Source organism: Leucoraja erinacea, chromosome 7 (genome assembly GCF_028641065.1).
Source record: "Leucoraja erinacea ecotype New England chromosome 7, Leri_hhj_1, whole genome shotgun sequence".
Lineage (NCBI taxonomy): Eukaryota > Metazoa > Chordata > Chondrichthyes > Rajiformes > Rajidae > Leucoraja > Leucoraja erinaceus.
The window spans coordinates 61,543,759-61,562,489 of NC_073383.1; the positions used below are offsets into that span (position 1 = coordinate 61,543,759).

Below are 18,731 nucleotides of genomic sequence, written 5' to 3' on the forward strand. Positions count from 1 at the left end.
ATAGGAGAGCCATGACAGAATTGCGAACTGAGCAATGCCATCTTGGTAGAATGCCAGCTTCATCCCCTCTCTGTGGTGAGCTGGTTCAATTCAGTCGGAAATACAGAATGTCTCAATATCCTTGGGCAATGGATGGCAACCATTGTAACTCGATCATAATCAAGCAAGAGCTGTACAAACATAAGTCAATGACAGAATCAGCTTGCCTGAGATGCACCAAATAGTCTGCCTAAACTCATTGTCCAGGCTCCGTCATGAAGAATGGCAAACTGGCAAAAGTACTGGATGGTAACTAAGATTCAAGGAGCCATAACTCCAGCTTGAATCAATACACAGGAACAGAAAGTAGAAAATTAATTGAAAGAATTTGTAGCATCTTACAATATAATGGTTGCAATAAAACAAATTCCCCTTTTGCCAGTCACAATGACAATCATTTTATGTGGGGTATATCTGGTCAAATAATAAAGAAGGAAACAATGGAGAGAAAAAATAATGGAGCACAGTTTTTAATGTTTAACATGTTTAAAGCAAATCCACTGTGGCAAATTGTTTTAGGCTTGCACCACTGATGCACCTCAAGGAAATTAGTAGGGAATGATGAGGATCATGAGAATGAGACAACAGCTTGTACTTCATAGAGTAATCATATGATATTTTTGAATATCTGCTAACCTCTGATCTGAAACCAACTCAACAGAACATCAGATTTCATGAGCATCAGTTGGGAAAGTCTGATTCTGGGTGTGGTAGAAGAAATACAAATTAAATTAAAGAATTAAATGTTTTTAGTTCTGAATATGACAGTCCTATGTGATTAATTAGTAATGGACAGATTCACAGGACATTAATGGTTATGACTTATCCAGACTGCTAAGATATTTGGTCTAATGGCTCAAATCTTATTATATTTCTAGGAAAAACTGGACCAGTTCTTGGGTTTGCCTCGAGGGAGACAAAATTGAATTCTACAAAGAAAACAAACAACAAACTTTAGCCAGTTTGGTAAGCACTTCTAAAGATATGCATTATGACATTTTGTTAAAGTGACCTGCATTCATCGTTCAGGCTTTGATCTGCAGCTCAGTGTCTGGTGCTGCCTGTTAGTTTGTAGGTGGGACATAAGTAACTGCAGTGCTGAATAAAACCCAGCCTTGAGGAAGACACAAGGCCACTGATATGCTTTCCTACGCAACAGCATTAATAACTGACTGTGACAGATGTGAGTGGTAAACAAAATATCAAGGAATTGCAGTGCATGGCAGCAGTTACTTTGCAGCCGTGAGATGCTCCAGGAAAAGACAGGCACACACCTCCATATTGGATCAAGCTCAGGGCTCAAATAGTGACACAGTATGGGGAGAGAAACTGCTTTTGACAATAGCCCACCGCTTAATTCCCTCAGGGGTGGGAGGGATCTGCCAGACCTTATTGAAGTGATGTGCGGCTGGGAAGGTGCACTCTGTACAGGAGTCAAAATGAATAAAGTCTTTTGATGTAGCAATTGACAAAAATCCATTACTCTGATGGTCACTTTGGCATTTTGGCAGCTTGTAGCATGCAGCTCTCATATTAGTTCTGACAAAATGACCAAGATATCTATCAAAGAAACTGAAATGTTAAACACTGCAGGAAACGCAGACTGTACAACTTAGCGTTGCAAATGGCTTTAATAGCTGAGAAACACTTTATCTCCAACTGTGTTGGCAAATGTGAGGAAGCATTTATAAAATTATAAGTATGCAACATTTTATCAAAATGTAGTAGTTTCAAAGTAACTTGCAAATACAGGAAACAAATGTATCTCATTTAAATTTCTTAAAATAGTATTCAGGTTATCACAAAATAGAACATAACCAAGAAAAATACATGTTTGTACACATATTTAGATTTTTTAGGAATCATTTTATACATGACAAAAAAAGGTAGCTGGCACATTTTGTATAGGTGTGGAGGATGGGTATCGGGTCAATTCTTTAATCCATAAATTAAATAATTAATTCCTTCAACAAACAAATTGTGTGGAAGCAATAGGGTAGCATTACAGGATGAGTCGGAAGGAACTGCAGATGTTGCTTTACACCAAATATAGGCACAAAATGCTGGAGGAACTCAGCGGGTCGTGGAGTATGCCTGGAGAAAAGGAATAGGTGATATTTCAGGTCGACTTTTCTTCAGACTGAGAGTCGGCGGAGAGGGAAACTAGAGGTATGAAAAGGTATAGAACAAATCAGAGCCGGCACCGATGAAAAAGGAAATGTGGAGCCCACAATGGTCCATTGTTGGCTGTGGAAGAGGTGATAACAAAGGAATACAAACAGTGAGGCTTGCAGGATTATTTGGGTGGGGTGGGATGCAGGGAATATGTATGCAAAGGTTACAAATTCCTCCAATAAAAAGCACACGATGTCCACAAGTAGATTGTTTATTGGTTATGGTGGTGCACTGATTGAGCTCCAGGAGCAATGAGCTAGAGGAATGAGTTATGATCCCTGTATAACCGGTGAGAAATATAAATTCTGATAATTATATGACTATGGAATTAAACGGCTTTTATCATTAGTGATTATGAAAATATTAGTTTACTGTAAAAAGTCTTCTAGATCAATTATGTCCATCAGATATTGAAATATGCCACACTGATCTATATGTCATTCCAAAACACCAATGATCTAGATATAGATCAGAATCATATGTGATTCCAGATCACCACTATGGCTGACTCTTAACTCAGTTCAAAAGCATTAGAAATGGCCATCAAATATGGTGTTTCCACTTCAAATGAAACAATAAGAGAAACATCCCTCTCTACACAGAATATTTTTAATTTAGAAGAATAACCATTTTGGAAAAAGTTGCTCTGCCCTCTATTTGTAGTGTATTTCTTTTTTCTTTCTTTTTAAATACAGATTTTTTTTCATCTGAAATTATAAATGTTATATAATTTCAAAGTCCTTACAGTCGTGCCTTGTTCTACCTTATTCATGTGGATACAAGAAACTACAAAAACTGCTGGTTTACAAAAAGAGGCATAAAGTGCTGGAGTAATCCAGTGGGGCAGGCAGCATCTCTGGGGAACATGGGTAGAAGATGTTTTGGGTGAGGACCCTTCTTCAGACTGAAGACAGGCTACCTTATTAATATATGCACTCCTCCGATTGGTATTATTAGTGAAATACAATACATGCTACAACTGAACCTATTTTTCAGCTCGCGTTTGAGAACAAAGTAGAAACACATTGCAAAACAGATCCATGACATATGACTGGATTGAAAAAAAAATATAGTTATTAAAGTAGACAGCTCCAGCATCAGAGATGCAGCATGAAAATATGCTTGATGATTTAAAACTGTAACCAGATATGAATTAGCAACATTATAATAAATTAAAATGATCATTTTGCATTTCCTGAGTAAATAACAAAGTGCCATAAATTAAGTTAAATCACAGCCATGTGATAAATATTTTATTACTTCACACCATGTATGAAGTATCTAGACGAGCACTTGAATTGCTAAGGCATAAAAGACTACAGAACAAGTGCTAGTAAATAGGATAAATATACATGGCTACTTTATAGTTTAATATTTAATATTTTATTAAGCCATCAAAAAATGGGTACACTTATGTTGCCATATCCAAGCTCATTTTTTCCAAATATACATATTAAAACAGTACATTTGAATATTCGACAAACAATATCGACGGGCATGTTTATAAAAACATTAAAAAAACAAATAAATACATAAATAATGAGGGGGGGAAGTAAATAATAAAAATACAAATAATTAAATACATAAGTAAGGTGCAGAAGGCAACTACAGTACATAGGGAGCAGTTCGGTGCACTAATTCTTTGTGAAGACTCTTGTTTCTAAAGCTTCTAACTCTTGTCTTCTATCCCTTACTCATAATTTCATAAAAATTAATGGTTTAGAGTGTAGATAGGTTTGTGTATTGTGTCAATATTCCTCTGCGCAAGAAATGACATAAATGGTTGCAAGATTTTATTAAATTGGTTGACTCTATACTTTAGAACATATCTTATTCTTGCTAAATTAATGTACTGGTCAAGTCATGAAGCCACATTCTGGAATTGGGAGCTGTTGTTTTTTTCCATGACATGAGCAGTAGTTTCTTTGCCATAATGAGACAGTAGGAGAGGAATTGTCATTGAGCTGTTGTGAGTTGTCTTGATGTTTCAGATACCCCAAAGATGATTAATAAGGGCTCTGGGTTTAATGGGATGTTAATAATGTCTGAGATATTCTTAAATATATCAGACCAGAAAGAGGCGAGTTTAGGGCACGATACAAAGTTATGAAAAAGATTAGCATCTGAGGAGTGACATTTATCACAAGTAGGAGAAACATTTGGATATATACTGTGTATTTTTGCCTTGGAGTAGTGAAGTCTATGAATAATTTTGAACTGTATGAGGCAGTGTCTAGCATTGTTTGAGCTCCTATGTATAAGTTTGAGGCTTTCCTCCCATATTTCATCTGGTATTTGCACATTTAATGTCTTTTTCACAATTGATCTTATACTTACTAGAGGATGGAGAGGTTATTAATAGAAGGACATCATACATATAGGAGATGAATTTGTCTTTATATAGTGATATTTTAAGTCGGTCATCTATTTGAGACTGCCTCTCAACTTCAAATCCCAACAGATGCTTTTGTATATAATCCCTGATTTGCAAGTATCTGAAGAAGTTAATATTTGGGAGTTCAAATTTTTTTCGTAGCTGTGTAAAGGCGGCAAACGTACCATCAATATATAGGTCTCTGGCACTGTGGATTCCTAATTCACTCCATGTAAAGAAAGTCTTATCTAAAATAGATGGTTTGAATGTGGGGTTGTTTGCCATAGGCAAAGCGAGAGATATAGGTTTAAGTTCAAAATGGGTTTTGATTTGCTTCTATATACGTATCAAATTGTGTATAACAGGATTAAATCTATAATATGATTTATCAATTGAAGTAGGAGCTAATAGGATGGTACCTATTGAGTATGGGTGACAATCTTCGTGTTCTATTTTTAGCCAATTCAAAGGGATATTTGAGGTGTCAAGCCAGAAAGCAAAGGACTTGATGGTGGAGGCTCAGTAATATAATCTAAAATTTGGAGGAGCAAGCCCGCCCTGAGTTTTTGATTTGTAGAGCTGTTTTTTGTTAATCCTATGAGTTTAGTAATTCCACAAGAAAGGTATTATTATCAAATCTAATCTCCTAAAAAAAAATGTTGTAAGAGAAATAGGAATGTTCTGAATTAGATATAGTAGCTGGGGTAAGAAGATCATTTTAATGGTATTCACTCTTCTGAGTAAGGAAATTGGAAGAGTTTTCCAGAATTGGATTTTGCTTTTTACGTTTTGTAATATAGGAAGGAAATTGGCCTGTAGAAGAGAAGAGTAACGCTTTGTAACCTCAATCCCTAGATAGGTAAATTTATTTGTTGTTACTCTGAAAAGAAAATTCTGAATGTATCTAAGGGGATGGTATGAACTGGCAACAGTATACTTTTATTCCACAATACTGTAGCCTGAAAATGTACCGAACAGGATAATTTTTCCAGTATTGCTGGAATAGTGGTTTGAGGTTCTCTTATGTACAGGAGAATATCATCCGCATACAAAGATATTTTATTTGTAGTCTCTTTCATGTCGTAACCATGAATACGGGGATCTAATCAAATACTCTGAGCAAGAGGTTCTATAGCAAGGGCAAATATTAATGCTGATAGGGGGCAGCCCTGTCTTGTTCCCCTGAACAAATTAAAGGGAGATGGGAGTGTTTGGTTTGTGAGAGTTCGTGCTGTCGGATTTTTATACAGAAGCTTAATCCATTCCAAACAGTTGTATCAAAATTTAAATCTCTTGAGGAGCTCGAATAAGTATGACTACTCAATCTGGCCAAATGTTTTTTCTGCGTCAAGCGTTAGTATAGTCAAGTCGTTGTTTCCTTCTATTTTCCTTCCATTAAATCTCTTGTATAATTCACTTGGAAGTCCATCTGCGCCTGGTGGAAGTCCATCTGCGCCTGGTGCTTTGCCAGTTTTAAGATGAGATGGCTTTATCAATCTATAACAGGGAGATCAAAGTTAAGACCATTGCATTCTTCTTCACTCAATTTAGGGAGATTGCATTTATTAAGAAATTCAGGGAAGTTTGCGGTACATCTGGGCGTATATAGGTTGGAATAAAACTCTAGGAATCTATCATTTATGTTAGATTATTTTGTTAGCGCTGTTCCATTGTTACTTAATTTTATGTATTGTTCGGTCAGCCTCCATTTTTCTTAGCTGTCACGCCAATAATTTGTGCGGTCTGTCTCCGAATTTGAAGTATTTTTGTTTGGTGTATAAAAACACCTTGCTTATTTTTGCAGAGATTATATTGATATCTCAAATTTGCTATTTTCCTATGTAAATCAGGGGAGGGAGAGAGTGTGTTATCCCTGTCCAATTGTTCGATTTGTTTTACTAATTCTTCTATTTTTATTTTATTGGGTTTTGTTTCCTTGCAATTTCGAATGAGATTACACATCCCCTCAAATAGGCTTTAAAGGCCTCCCACAATGTGGCCGGGGTGGTTTCTGGGATATAATTTGTTTCAAAATAAATATTAATTTGGGTTTTTAAATATTCACAAAACTCGTTTTCAGTTAGTAGCTGTGAGTTCAGTCTCCAGGTTCTATGTGATGAGGTCATGTTTTCCAAGTACAGTGAAAAAGTGAGAGGACTGTGATCGGAGATCCCAATATTGTGAAATTTAATATTTGTTCTTCTTCTTTCGTGTGACGTGCACAGCCTAAAGTTGTTGGACAACTTGTTCTATTTGATCTTCCGTTTGTGCACGTCGAGTTGATTGCATTAGTCGAAACAGGGTGGACCACGTGAAGGTTGCAATCTTCCACCCCTAACATTTGTTATAAAGGGTATTAATATTGTATCTACCAGGAAGTAATCGATTCTACTGTATGAGTTATGTACTGAGGAGTAAAAAGTGTAGTCTCTACCAGCAGGGTTCTCGGTCCGCCATACATCTGAAAGATTCATATTTTTGAGGAACGTATTTAGGAGTTCAGTTGAATTGTTTCTTGGGATCTTTTTGGTGGATGATCTGTCGAGATATGGATCCAAAACAGTGTTAAAGTCTCCTCCTATTATTAGGTTCATTTGAGATATATCGGGTATATGGGCAAAGACCTTTTTGAAGAATGAAAGGTTGTCTATATTGGGTGCGTATATATTAACTAGAGTTAAGGATGTATTGTTTATTTTCCCAGTCACGACCAGATATTGTCCTTCCTTGTCAGCAATTGTTTTGTTATGAATGTAGGGTATCCCTTTTCTTATTAATATTGCTGTTCATCTTGCCTTTGTGGAAAAGGTTGTATGATATATGTATTTTATCCATTTTGCCCTGAGTCTATTGTGGGTCATTCTTTAGATGTGTTTCTTGCAAAAAATCTGAATCCAGTGATTTCAAATGAGCCAGTACTTTGCCTCTTTTGACTGGGTTGTTTTCTCCTCTGGTATTCCAACTTGTGAATGTCAAACCTTTTTTCGTGCCAGTCTCATTACTTACATTACTTTGCATCCCAATTGTGTATCTTATGGGGTGTCTTTATCTACAAGAGTTTTGTCTTCCTGAATAAATCTGTCCCTGTCTGATTTTCTCTGTGCTTTCTGCATTAGAACTAGTAACATACCTAACAACAATAATAAAAATAAAATATCTCTATCCATTACCAAAATAGTTATGGCGCGAGTTCACTAAGGAGAAAAAAAAGAAACAAAATAAATAATAATTTAAAAAAACTAAATATCAAACTTAAGAAGCTTCTCTACTGAGTAACTGTAAACCTTGTTTACCTCCATTACTTCTTACCTTAAAAATAGTTCAACAACTTTCCAAAAATATAAGAAATAAAAACAATTGGTTATAACACAGTATCAATGAATTAGTTAACAACAGTTGGAGAACTTGTGAAACACAAACATATATAATAGAGAGAGGCTGAACCATCCAGTGTATTATATATTTTTTGTTGTGTCTGACCGTGTTCTGAGTAGGTGTTCCGCGCAGTCCTGGGCTTTTTGGGGATCGGTGAATGAAGTTTGCTCGCTATTGTAGGTCACCAGGAGTCTCGCTGGGTAGAGCAGGCCATATCTGATGCCGGGTTGGTCCCGTAGCATTTATCTGGCTTTAGTCAAGTTCTCTCCATTTCACTCCATAGTTGGTGAAGATCTGGATCTTTTTACCTTGGTATTGGATGTTTCTTGTTGATAACACTTTGCGTAGGATATCTTCCAGGGTATGGTAGTAATTTAGACGTATTACAAAGGGCCGGGGAGGTTCAGAGGGTGCGTGTCGCTGCCAGAGGGTCCTGTGCGCTCAGTCGATAAGTGGTTTCTCCTCCAGCAAGCAATACAATCTCTCAGTTTGGGCCCTTCTTTCCCCTCGGGAATCCCGATGATTCTGACATTGTGTCTTCTCGATCTGCCTTCTAAGTCCTCACATTTTTGAGTAATCTTTTCCAGCTCCGAGTTGAGATGAGCCACTTGTTGTTGTAGCATGCTAACACTATCCGAGTGGAATGTGGCTGACTTTTCCATCTCCTTGATAGTGTTGTTGTGTGAGGTCAACGATGTCTCAAGCTTAGAGATGGAAGTTTGGAAATCTCTTTTAGCCGTGATTATTTCCTCCCTTATGTCCATGTAAACATTCATGATACGGCTATCGATGGTTGTGCCTATGTCGCTCTTAATTTGGGCTATCTCAGTCCTTCTCACAGCAATAGCAGCTAGCACAGCCTTGTTAGATTGGTCTTCCTCCTCCTCGTTCACCTCACCTGGCATCAGCATGTCAGGCAAGGTTGGTGCTTGGTCTAGGCCTAGTTTGCTTGAATCGTTTTTCTTGGTTTGGCCTTCCTCATGTCAACTTTGTCTCTCCTGTTTGCGTAAATTTTGTTCTCTTGATAACAAAGTTTCAATAAAAGACTTAATGTGGTTGTATCAGCATTTTTGTGAATTAAAAAAGATTAAATTGTCGGAGCTATCAGGAAATGCTGTTACCCTTTCATCGCTCAACAGCACACACCCCCCCCTCCAACCCCGGCTACTTTGTAGTTAACATGGACAGGGTAGCTCTATAGAAGTTTAACAATTCTCTACAGGATGGAGAAAATTATTTAATACGGTTGTGTTTTTTATTAGGTTATGCAATATCTTTGCATTTTTTAAAAAATAATATCTAATCTTAAAGAATATTACCTTTCATGAATGTTGAGCAACTTTTCAAGAAAATAGCTACTGACATTTTTTTCTGCCAGTAATGTCTTCACAGCTGGAGTAGGAGCTGGACTAGGCCTTTGTTTAGGTTACACAAAAAAGCTGGAGAAACTCAACGGGTGCAGCAGCATCTATGGAGCGAAGGAAATAGGCAACGTTTCGGGCCGAAACCCTTCCTCAGACTGATCGGGGGCGGGGGTGGGTGGGGACAAGAAAGGGAAAAGGAGGGAGGAGCCCGAAGGCTGGGGGATGGGAGGAGACAGCAGGGGGGCTGAGGAAGGGGAGGAGACAGCAAGGACTAACAAAATTGGGAGAATTCGATGTTCATTCCCCCGGGATGCAGACTCCCCAAACGGAATATGAGGTGCTGTTCCTCCAATTTCCAGTGCTGCTCGCTGTGGCCATGGAGGAGACCCAGGACAGAGAGGTCGGAGACGGAGTGGGAGGGGGAGTTGAAGTGCTGAGCCACCGGGAGGTCAGCACTTATTGCGGACCGAGCGGAGGTGTTCGGCGAAACGATCGCCCAACCTCCGCTTGGTCTCACCGATATAGATCTGCTGACATCTAGAGCAGTGGACGCAATAGATGAGGTTGGAAGAGATGCAGGTAAACCTCTGTCGCACCTGGAACGATTGCTTGGGTCCTTGAACGGAGTCGAGGGTTGAGGTAAAGGGACAAGTGTTGCATCTCTTGCGGTTGCAAGGGAAAGTGCCCGGGGAGGGGATGGACCGAGAGGGAAGGGAAGAATTGACAAGGGAGTTATGGAGGGAGCGGTCTTTGCGGAAGGCAGATATGGGGGGAGATGGGAAGATGTGGCAAGTGGTGGGGTCACGTTGGAGGTGGCGAAACTGACGGAGGATTACTTTTTGTATGTGACGGCTGGTGGGGTGAAAGGTGAGGACTAGGGGGACTCGGCCCTTGTTGCGAGTGCGGGGATGGGGAGAGAGAGCAGTGTTGCGGGGTATGGAAGAGACCCTGGTGCGAGCCTCATTTATGGTGGAGGAGGGGAACCCCCGTTCCCTGAATAATGAGGACATTTCAGATGTCCTGGTGTGGAACGCCTCATCCGTGGAGCAGATGCGGCGTAGACGGAGGAATTGGGAGTAGGGGATGGAGTCCTTACAGGAAGCAGGGTGGGAAGAAGTGTAGTCCAGATAGCCATGGGAGTCAGTGGGTTTATAGTGTATGTCGGTCAGAAGTCTATCACCTGCAATGGAGATAGTGAGGTCAAGGAATGGTAGGGAAGTGTCGGAAATGGTCCAGGTGTATTTGAGTGCCGGATGGAAGTTAGTGGTGAAGTGGATGAAGTCAGTCAGTTGTGTGCGGGTGCAGGAGGTGGCACCAAAACAGTCGTCGATGTAGCGGAGGTAGAGGTCGGGGATGGGGCCCTGGTATGTATTGAACAAGGATTGCTCGACGTAACCTACAAATAGGCAGGCATAGCTGGGGCCCATGCGTGTGCCCATAGCTACGCCTTGTACTTGGAGGAAATGGGAGGAGTCGAACGTGAAGTTATTGAGGCCTTTGTTTAATTGTGTAAAGATCTTGGCAGCTAAAGAAGGTGTGTTCACATCACAGACATTCAAAAGGATCATTCAACTGCCACAACTTCCCATAGTTCTGCAAGTATAGATAGTTTGCTGACTAGTCTAATCTTCTGAGCTTCAGGAGGAAACCTTGACTTTAGCTCTGTATTTCAGACCAGCTAAAGAATGAATTCACTGAATGTAGGACATAAAACTGTTCCATAATTGAGTATTATTCACCTGGAACGCCATATCTGAATTGTCATTCTTCTTCTCTACTCTAAATATCATGGGATAAAGATAACGAGAGTTCACTTTTAAAATCGCAATTAAGCCAATCTGCAATGTTTGAATGAATACTTGCTGACCTTCCAATAGACTTTAATAAATACATTGTATTTACATTAAATACATTACATCTCTGAACTCAACTCATTTGCTGTGAATTAGAATTTAGAGTTGGGAAGCTTACCAAGATTTATATTCAAATAAATAACAAAACTGATGTGTTCCAAGTATGTATCCAAAAAAACTGATAATACAAGGTGAAAAAAATCTGCTCTGTTAATCTTGAAAGAGTGAATATGCTTGTAATCTAAAGCACACATCATCTCAGAGTTACTGTACAATCAAAGCAATTGGACTGGTCAGATTTTATGGCTTATGGGGTGGAAAGGCTGGCAGATTTAGTTATTAAGCAGTCACAGAATTCAAACTTACGACATTGAGATTATGAAACAAATGCTCTTGCTGCTGTGTGGCCATCATGCCTCAGGTCAAATGCTTCTCAACATAAGAAAACCCAGATAAAGCAAAACAAAAAGTGCAACGTGTTTTTGAAAAAAAGTTAACAGGAACTGTCAGGGTCAACGAAAAGTCATCATCACTAAAACGTTGTCAAAAGTTAATGATGTGAATTAAAACTAACTGCAATAGCCGACCAAAACTCTGATGTAGAGCATTATTTCCAGTTAGTAATGTCAAAACGCAGATTCAGATTATGAATTCAAATGAAGTTTACCTTGCACTGAGTATAATTTTACTAATCATTCCAAGCTTTAGTGACAGCAAGAGAAAGCTATAACAGAGCCATATAAACAAATTAGACAGTAAACCTTAATTTATGTGGTAAGTGGAATTTACTCAATCACTTAAACTGTTCTACTGTTTACTAAAACACAGTTAAAAGAGCCTTCGTACTGCATTTAATGGATCTAACCCCATTATAGATGCCTTAGTTTACATACATTGCGTTCTAGTCAAATACCGAAACCCATAAAACATAGATTGATAAACAAATGTAACCAATCAGTAAATTAGTGAACCATGGACAGAGTATGTGATATCTGACTGACCTGACTTACCTACAACCTGTTTATAACTATATCAAAGAGGTTGAGTAATTGCAAACCCATAAATTTACATTGGTATTTTAACCCTTCATAAAGAACAACAGCAGGTTTATAGTATTTATGTATTGTCATTTACTTCAACCCCTATATCTCTGTGCTTAAATATGCTTAAATATTGGATTTCCTTCCTTGCACTTGGTTATCCCTCCTTGTCTGAGGAATCTACATTTGGAATTGGCATTTTCAAACTGACATGAAGATTGAAGGAAATTGTATATGGGGTTGACATTCCTATTTCTACCTGGGATTAGCTTAATTTGTGTGATTTGCAGAATCCTGTGTGGAAGAAAACATTTGTTTTAAAATGGGTCTCCAGTGATCATTATATAACTGTAAAGTGACACCCACAATCATTTTACCATTTGTTTTAGCCGAGAATATGTTCTTATTATGCACGAGTGTTATTACCCAGAGGGGTTAATGTCTATTTGGTATAAGGTGCCCTCTGATGTAACTTTATCAGTCATTTGACTATTGGACAAAAAGGGAAAATGGTACCTATATGGTAACGAGTTCAAACACCAATTTTCTATTTCCACCTGTGACTTGCATTCATTGTTATTAATTTCAACACAACAAGATACTGACTGGACTTGGCCATTTTTTACATGTTAGAAACTCTGGCTTTGCTATGACATTCATTAAAGAAAAAAGGCTTGTGTTTATACAGTGCCTTTTGCAACCTCAGGGTGTTGCTTTCATTTCCCTCCTTTCCAAATTGACTTTTGGTCCGTATTAAATAAGAGCTGAAAATGCATGGCATTTTCTGAATGCTGCATAGCATCTGTGGAGAAAGAAATAGATTCAACCTTTTAGGCTGATGAACTTTCATCTGATGATTCACCATCTTTGCAGCAACAGATGACTGTGTTTTTGGGCTACGGATGCTCCTAAATAGCATAATTTTAAAAATCTGTCAGAGAAGGATCAACTTTGCAATTTATGTTTGTGCTTTTGCTTAGCTATTAGGTTTCAGGTACATTTCCCTTGAACTAGATTGATAAAAAGGGAGAAAGTGCACGGCAGATGCATGATTTCTATAGTACAATCACTCGGTGATTAATCAATTACAGGATGAGTTCATAAGTTGTTGGAGCAGAATTAGACCATTCAGCCCATCGAGTCTACTCTGCTGTTCAATCATTGCTGAACTATCAAACGCATTCTCCTGTCTTTTCCCCATGACCCGGACAATATTACTAATCAGGAATCTGTCAATCTGTGCCTTAAAATTACCCAATGGCTTGGTCTCAATAGCCATCTGCAGAAATGAATTCCAAAGTTTCACCACCCTCTGACTAAAGAAATCCCTCCTCATTTCAATTTTAGAGGAATGCTTTTTATTCTGAGGTGAGGGTCTCTGGTCCTAGACTCTCCCACTAGTGGAAATATCCTCTCCACATTCACTCTATCCAGGCCTTTCACTATTCAAGTTTATTTTTTATATCAGGATTTTTCTGGTTGAGAATAAAGTCCGTGTATGGCGCAGAGTGTAGAGCTGTTGACTAGCAATGCCAGAGACTTGAATTCAACATGACCCTAGATATTGTCAGTGTGAAGCTTGCATGTTCTCCCTGTGACCATGTAGGTTTTCTCACATGTTCTAAAGACCTGCAGGTTGATAGGCTCATTTTTTTCTGGAATGACCCCATAATGTGCAAGTGACTAGTAGAATCTGGGTGAGCTAGTAAAAATGTGAGGAGAATAGAAAATTGAATTAATGTCAGGATTAGTTTAAATGGATGCTTGATGGTTAGTGCGGATTTGGTGGGTCAAATTGGTTAGTGCGGATTTGGTGGTTCCAATGCTATTTCTCTCCATGAATCTACAATTAATCTGCTTTTGTCAGAAGGACTTTAATTCTGCAATAAGATTTAAGCTAGATTGTGCAGGAGAAACAGCACAATGAAATAACTAAACACGGAAGTGATTCCTAAAATTACCAATTGAAGAAAGCTACAGTTCTAATGATCTCTGTTTTTGAATGACTTGTATGTATGATAGAAGTCAGATGATGGTGCTAGAGGACTTGAAACACATGACAAAAATAAAAGGCACTTCATCAGAGTGCTCATATGGTGCACATCTATGCTGTGGTAAATGATAATTGAGCCATGCTTTCCATGTTCAGTGCAAGTTTTTTGGAACTCCTGATTCCACCATCCACAGAAATTGGTTGGGGAGTTAGCACAGAGGATGCATTTGGCAAAGACCTCCGGCACCATGGCTGACTGCCACCAATCTGTTCTTGGGCTATGAACAAAGAAAATATATTTATAAAGCTCTTTAATTATGAAGTGGTTTCATTATTTTAACCCTTTAAGTTTCATTTCTACACTGTGAGGGTAATGGAAATAATGTTTCAGTTTATATGCATGACAATGACTGTCATTTCTCTGACTATTTTGATAAAGCCATTGAGTTTGAATGGGAAAGCTGGAAAAAGTGATGTTAATCAGCATCTGTCTGGCGTGTAAGTTCCATAACGCTCCCCTTGGATCACGTCAGGTTGCCAGTCCCGAGGCTAGAATGACTATTGGGGCGTGAGGGGTGGGTGGTATTTCTGGTGCGGTAACTGCTTCCCTCCCTTCATTCTAGACTTCTTCCATTCTTACATTATGAGTTAGTTCTAATCCAGAATAGTTTGGTTTAGTTTTTAGTTTAGCGATACAGCGCAGAAACATGCCCTACGGCCCACCAAGTCCATGCCGACCTGTGATCCCGGCACACTACCACAATCCTACACACACACGGGACAATTTATAATTTTACCAAGCCAACTAGCCTACAAACTTCTGAGTGTTTAGAGTGTTGGAGGAAACTGGAGCACTCGGAGAAAGTCCACGCAGGTCATGGGGAGAACATACAAACTCCATGCATAGTTAGGTTCATACCCGGTTTTCTGGCGCTGTAAGGTAGGACCTCTACAGCAGCACCACCATACCACCAATGTTTACCATCGATGGTTCTTCCTTATATGTCCTCGACACATCACCTGACATGTTAATGTACCTAAATATATGAGGTACTCTTGTTTCCTGCCCGAGCCATTACTGCTTAGGATTTTGAGTAAAAGTGGCAGACCTGGGGCCTAGTTTGATGTTTCACAGATTCGCACTGTGCAATGAGATTCTCTGAAGCATCATATTTACGTCTTACAATGCCTCATTGTTTAAGTCTTACAGCCAAGGAAAGATATTAAATTGAGAACAGCGCATGGTAACTGAATGATATAATTTGAAACAAAATCCCCTTTCCTTTCAGATTCAGATTCAGATTCAGATTCAATTTTAATTGTCATTGTCAGTGTACAGTACAGAGACAACGAAATGCATTATTTCAGCAGTCAGATCCTGAGTGAAATCAACTGGCACATTCTTGCCAGTGGTAATAAAACTCAATGGGCACCAAACTACCTGCAGACGATTACTAAATTAACAAGTCATACTCTGGAAGGTTGCAAGACAGGACGGAGAAGAAAGTGAAGCAACTGAGAGAGGCAGTAGAGGGTGTTCTTTCTTATGTTGAGTTGACAAGCTATTGGGGAAAATCTCAAGATGCTTTCCCGTATAACTACCTGATGTAAAGACCAGCTTTCAAGCACTTTTTGTCAGTGCTGGGAAATGATAGTGAATAATATATTCAAATCTGCAGCATTGACATCTGTAATCTTAAAGAGCTCACCAGAATAAAATTATAGGAATTTTAAATTGTGCATAAATGATATGACTAACAATAACTGTTTTTGTTTTAAGAATTATTGCAGTGCAAGGCAGATAAGGGAAAAAAAAAAAAGCACTGTTCAGAATTCCAGTTCTTGATGTCGGATATCCTGGAGTGTTCAATTAAACATTGAACTTCAATTTTCATTTAACTTGTCGAAGCAATTCTTTATCCCTTTTAATTAATAATCTCATTTTTTTTAAATATGTGCCCTCGATGGAATATTGAGATGGAGATTCTGATTTGACTTATTTTTCTTCACTCCACCCCCCCACACACCCCCTCCCATCCCTCCATACAGAAAATAGGCTGCAAGCCAGAAAATGCAGACCTGTGTGGTGCTCAGATTGATTGGGCAAAAGACAAATCGAGCAGAAAGAATGTTCTTCAGGTAGGACATTTTTCATCAAGCTTAATTATCTTTGTTATCCTTTCAAACGATTCATTTTTGTGTGGGTGTGTAAGCTGTTTGGTACAGCAGCTTTATTTGAAGTTGTATTGTTTTCCATTTCAGGCAATAAAGAATGTATGAAATCAAATAGGTTTATTGATGGGTTTGGAAAATTATCTCAGTACAGGAATTGTGAGGAAGTGCCCTAACCCAAAACACCACCTATCCCTTTTCTCCTGAGATGCTGCCTGACCCACTGAGTTACTCCAGCACTTTGTGTCTATCTTTGGTATAAACTAGCATCTGAAGTTCTTTGTCTCTACAACTCTCACTGATCTTTGGAAACATGTTGTAATGGACCTAACATTGGACAGCGAACCTAAAACGCCATCTCATACTTGCCCTCAAATAGCTTTTTGCATCTTTTATTAGCAATCAACGCTTCACCTTGGTTGGGCTAAAGCCATGTAAATTAGGAATATTGCGGTTTCCATAATGGGTATAGGTTTGCAACTAATCCAGCAATAATTGAACAATCTACTGTCTTGAAAGTGTGACAAAACTTGGATGCTTAATCAAGTTTGGCAGGCAGAAGTAAAAAGCCAAAAAAGGTAAATAGTCAAATTAATTTCTTGTGGCAAAGAAAAGCCTAAGTGATATTCATAAGACTATCATGGGCTCTCCACTTCCCCATCTCTCTTCAACATCCTTGTTTGAAACGTCCATGAATCGACTTTTCTGATGGTTTCATAGAAACATAGAAGCAGGTGCAGGAGTCATTCGACGCTTCGAGCCTGCACCGCCATTCAATATGATCATGGCTGATCATCCAACTCGGTATCCTGTACCTGCCTTCTCTCCATCCCCCCTGAGACCCTAAGCCACAAGGGCCACATCTAACCCCTCTGTGGCAGAGAGTTCCAGAGATTCACCACTCTCCGTGTGAAAAAAGTTATTCTCATCTCGGTTTTAAAGGATTTCCCCCTTATCCTTAAGCTGTGACCCCTTGTCCTGGACTTCCCCAACATCGGGAACAATCTTCCTGCATCTAGCCTATCCAACCCCTTAAGAATTTTGTAAGTTTCTATAAGATCCCTTCTCAATCTCCTAAATTCTAGAGAGTATAAACCAAGTCTATCCAGTCTTTCTTTATAAGACAGTCCTGACATCCCAGGAATCAGCCTGGCGAACCTTCTCTGCACTCCCTCTATGGCAATAATGTCCTTCCTCAGATTTGGAGACCAAATCTTTAGTTATCATTGTGCTATTGTGCCTAATATTGTGCGAGTTCAGTGTCACCAGGACACTCTGGGATGCCCATTCGTGGCATATAAAGTATAAAGGGCTTGTCCCACTAACGCGACTTTTCAGCGACTTTTCAGCTGGATCGACCGTCAGCGATGAAACTGTGAGCCGGATCGACTGTCTGCGCGCGCACACACACACACACACACGCACACACACGCACACACACGCACACACACGCACACACACACACACACACACACACACACACACACACACACTTTTTTTTAACATTCCCGGTCGGTTTACTTACCTTTTTTTTTCTCAATGAGCATTATCTTCGACTACCTTTGATTACCTTCGATTACCTACTATGACCTATCTCGACTAAACCTACGAGTAAAGAAATATCCATTTTTTCCATGGCAACCTTTTTTTACTCGCAGGCATTTTTCAGCATGTTGAAAAAAATGTCGTGACCTATCTGAGGCCTCGAGTACGCCGGGACTATTCTCGAGCATGAAGAAGAGTTACAAGACCTCCTAGGACCTCATGTTGACCATGCTGCGAGTATGATTCGAGGCAAAACTCTTCTAAACTCGCGAATTAGGTCCCCGAAGTGGGACAGGCCCTTACGAATGTTATTCGTAGGTTCGTCAAAGGTAATCGAAGGTAGTCGAAGGTAGTCGTAGATAGTCTTCAACATAGTCGAAGGGAGGTTGAAGGAGATCGAAGGAGGTCGTCTTCACTCTCCACTATTCGGTGTTCTATTTTCCCGAAGCTTGTCGAAGCTTGTCGAAGCTAGTCTTCAACAAAGTCGAAGGAGGTCGAAGGAGGTCTTCTACATAGTCAAAGGAGGTATTCAACATGATACTTTTTCAAAACTTTCCTAAACTCTTCTAAACTCGCCAATTAGGTCACCGCAGTGGGACAGCCCCTTAAAGTATTTTAACAAGCCTCCTGAAACAGGATTAGCTCTTTTAATGCACATGTGCTACAATCAACGAGCATTAAACAGATCAGCCACAAGCAAGCTAAGATCCTACTCCAACCCTTTCTTAGCATTTCATGTTATAAATTCTACCAATATATAACAAGTGATTGGTTAATCAATTAATTCTTTAATTTAATAGC

The 18,731-nt window shown here is 39.2% G+C and overlaps 1 protein-coding gene across 1 annotated transcript in view; it reads left to right on the plus strand.

Moving 5' to 3' along the window:
- The window catches only part of LOC129699053 (rho GTPase-activating protein 15-like), a 688,053-nt gene that overhangs the window by 176,553 nt on the left and 492,769 nt on the right, over positions 1-18,731 (plus strand). Inside the window, exons 6-7 of the mRNA XM_055638666.1 lie at positions 918-1,005; positions 16,263-16,352. Coding sequence (XP_055494641.1) covers positions 918-1,005; positions 16,263-16,352 — 178 coding nt within the window. The remainder of the gene's footprint in view (positions 1-917; positions 1,006-16,262; positions 16,353-18,731) is intronic.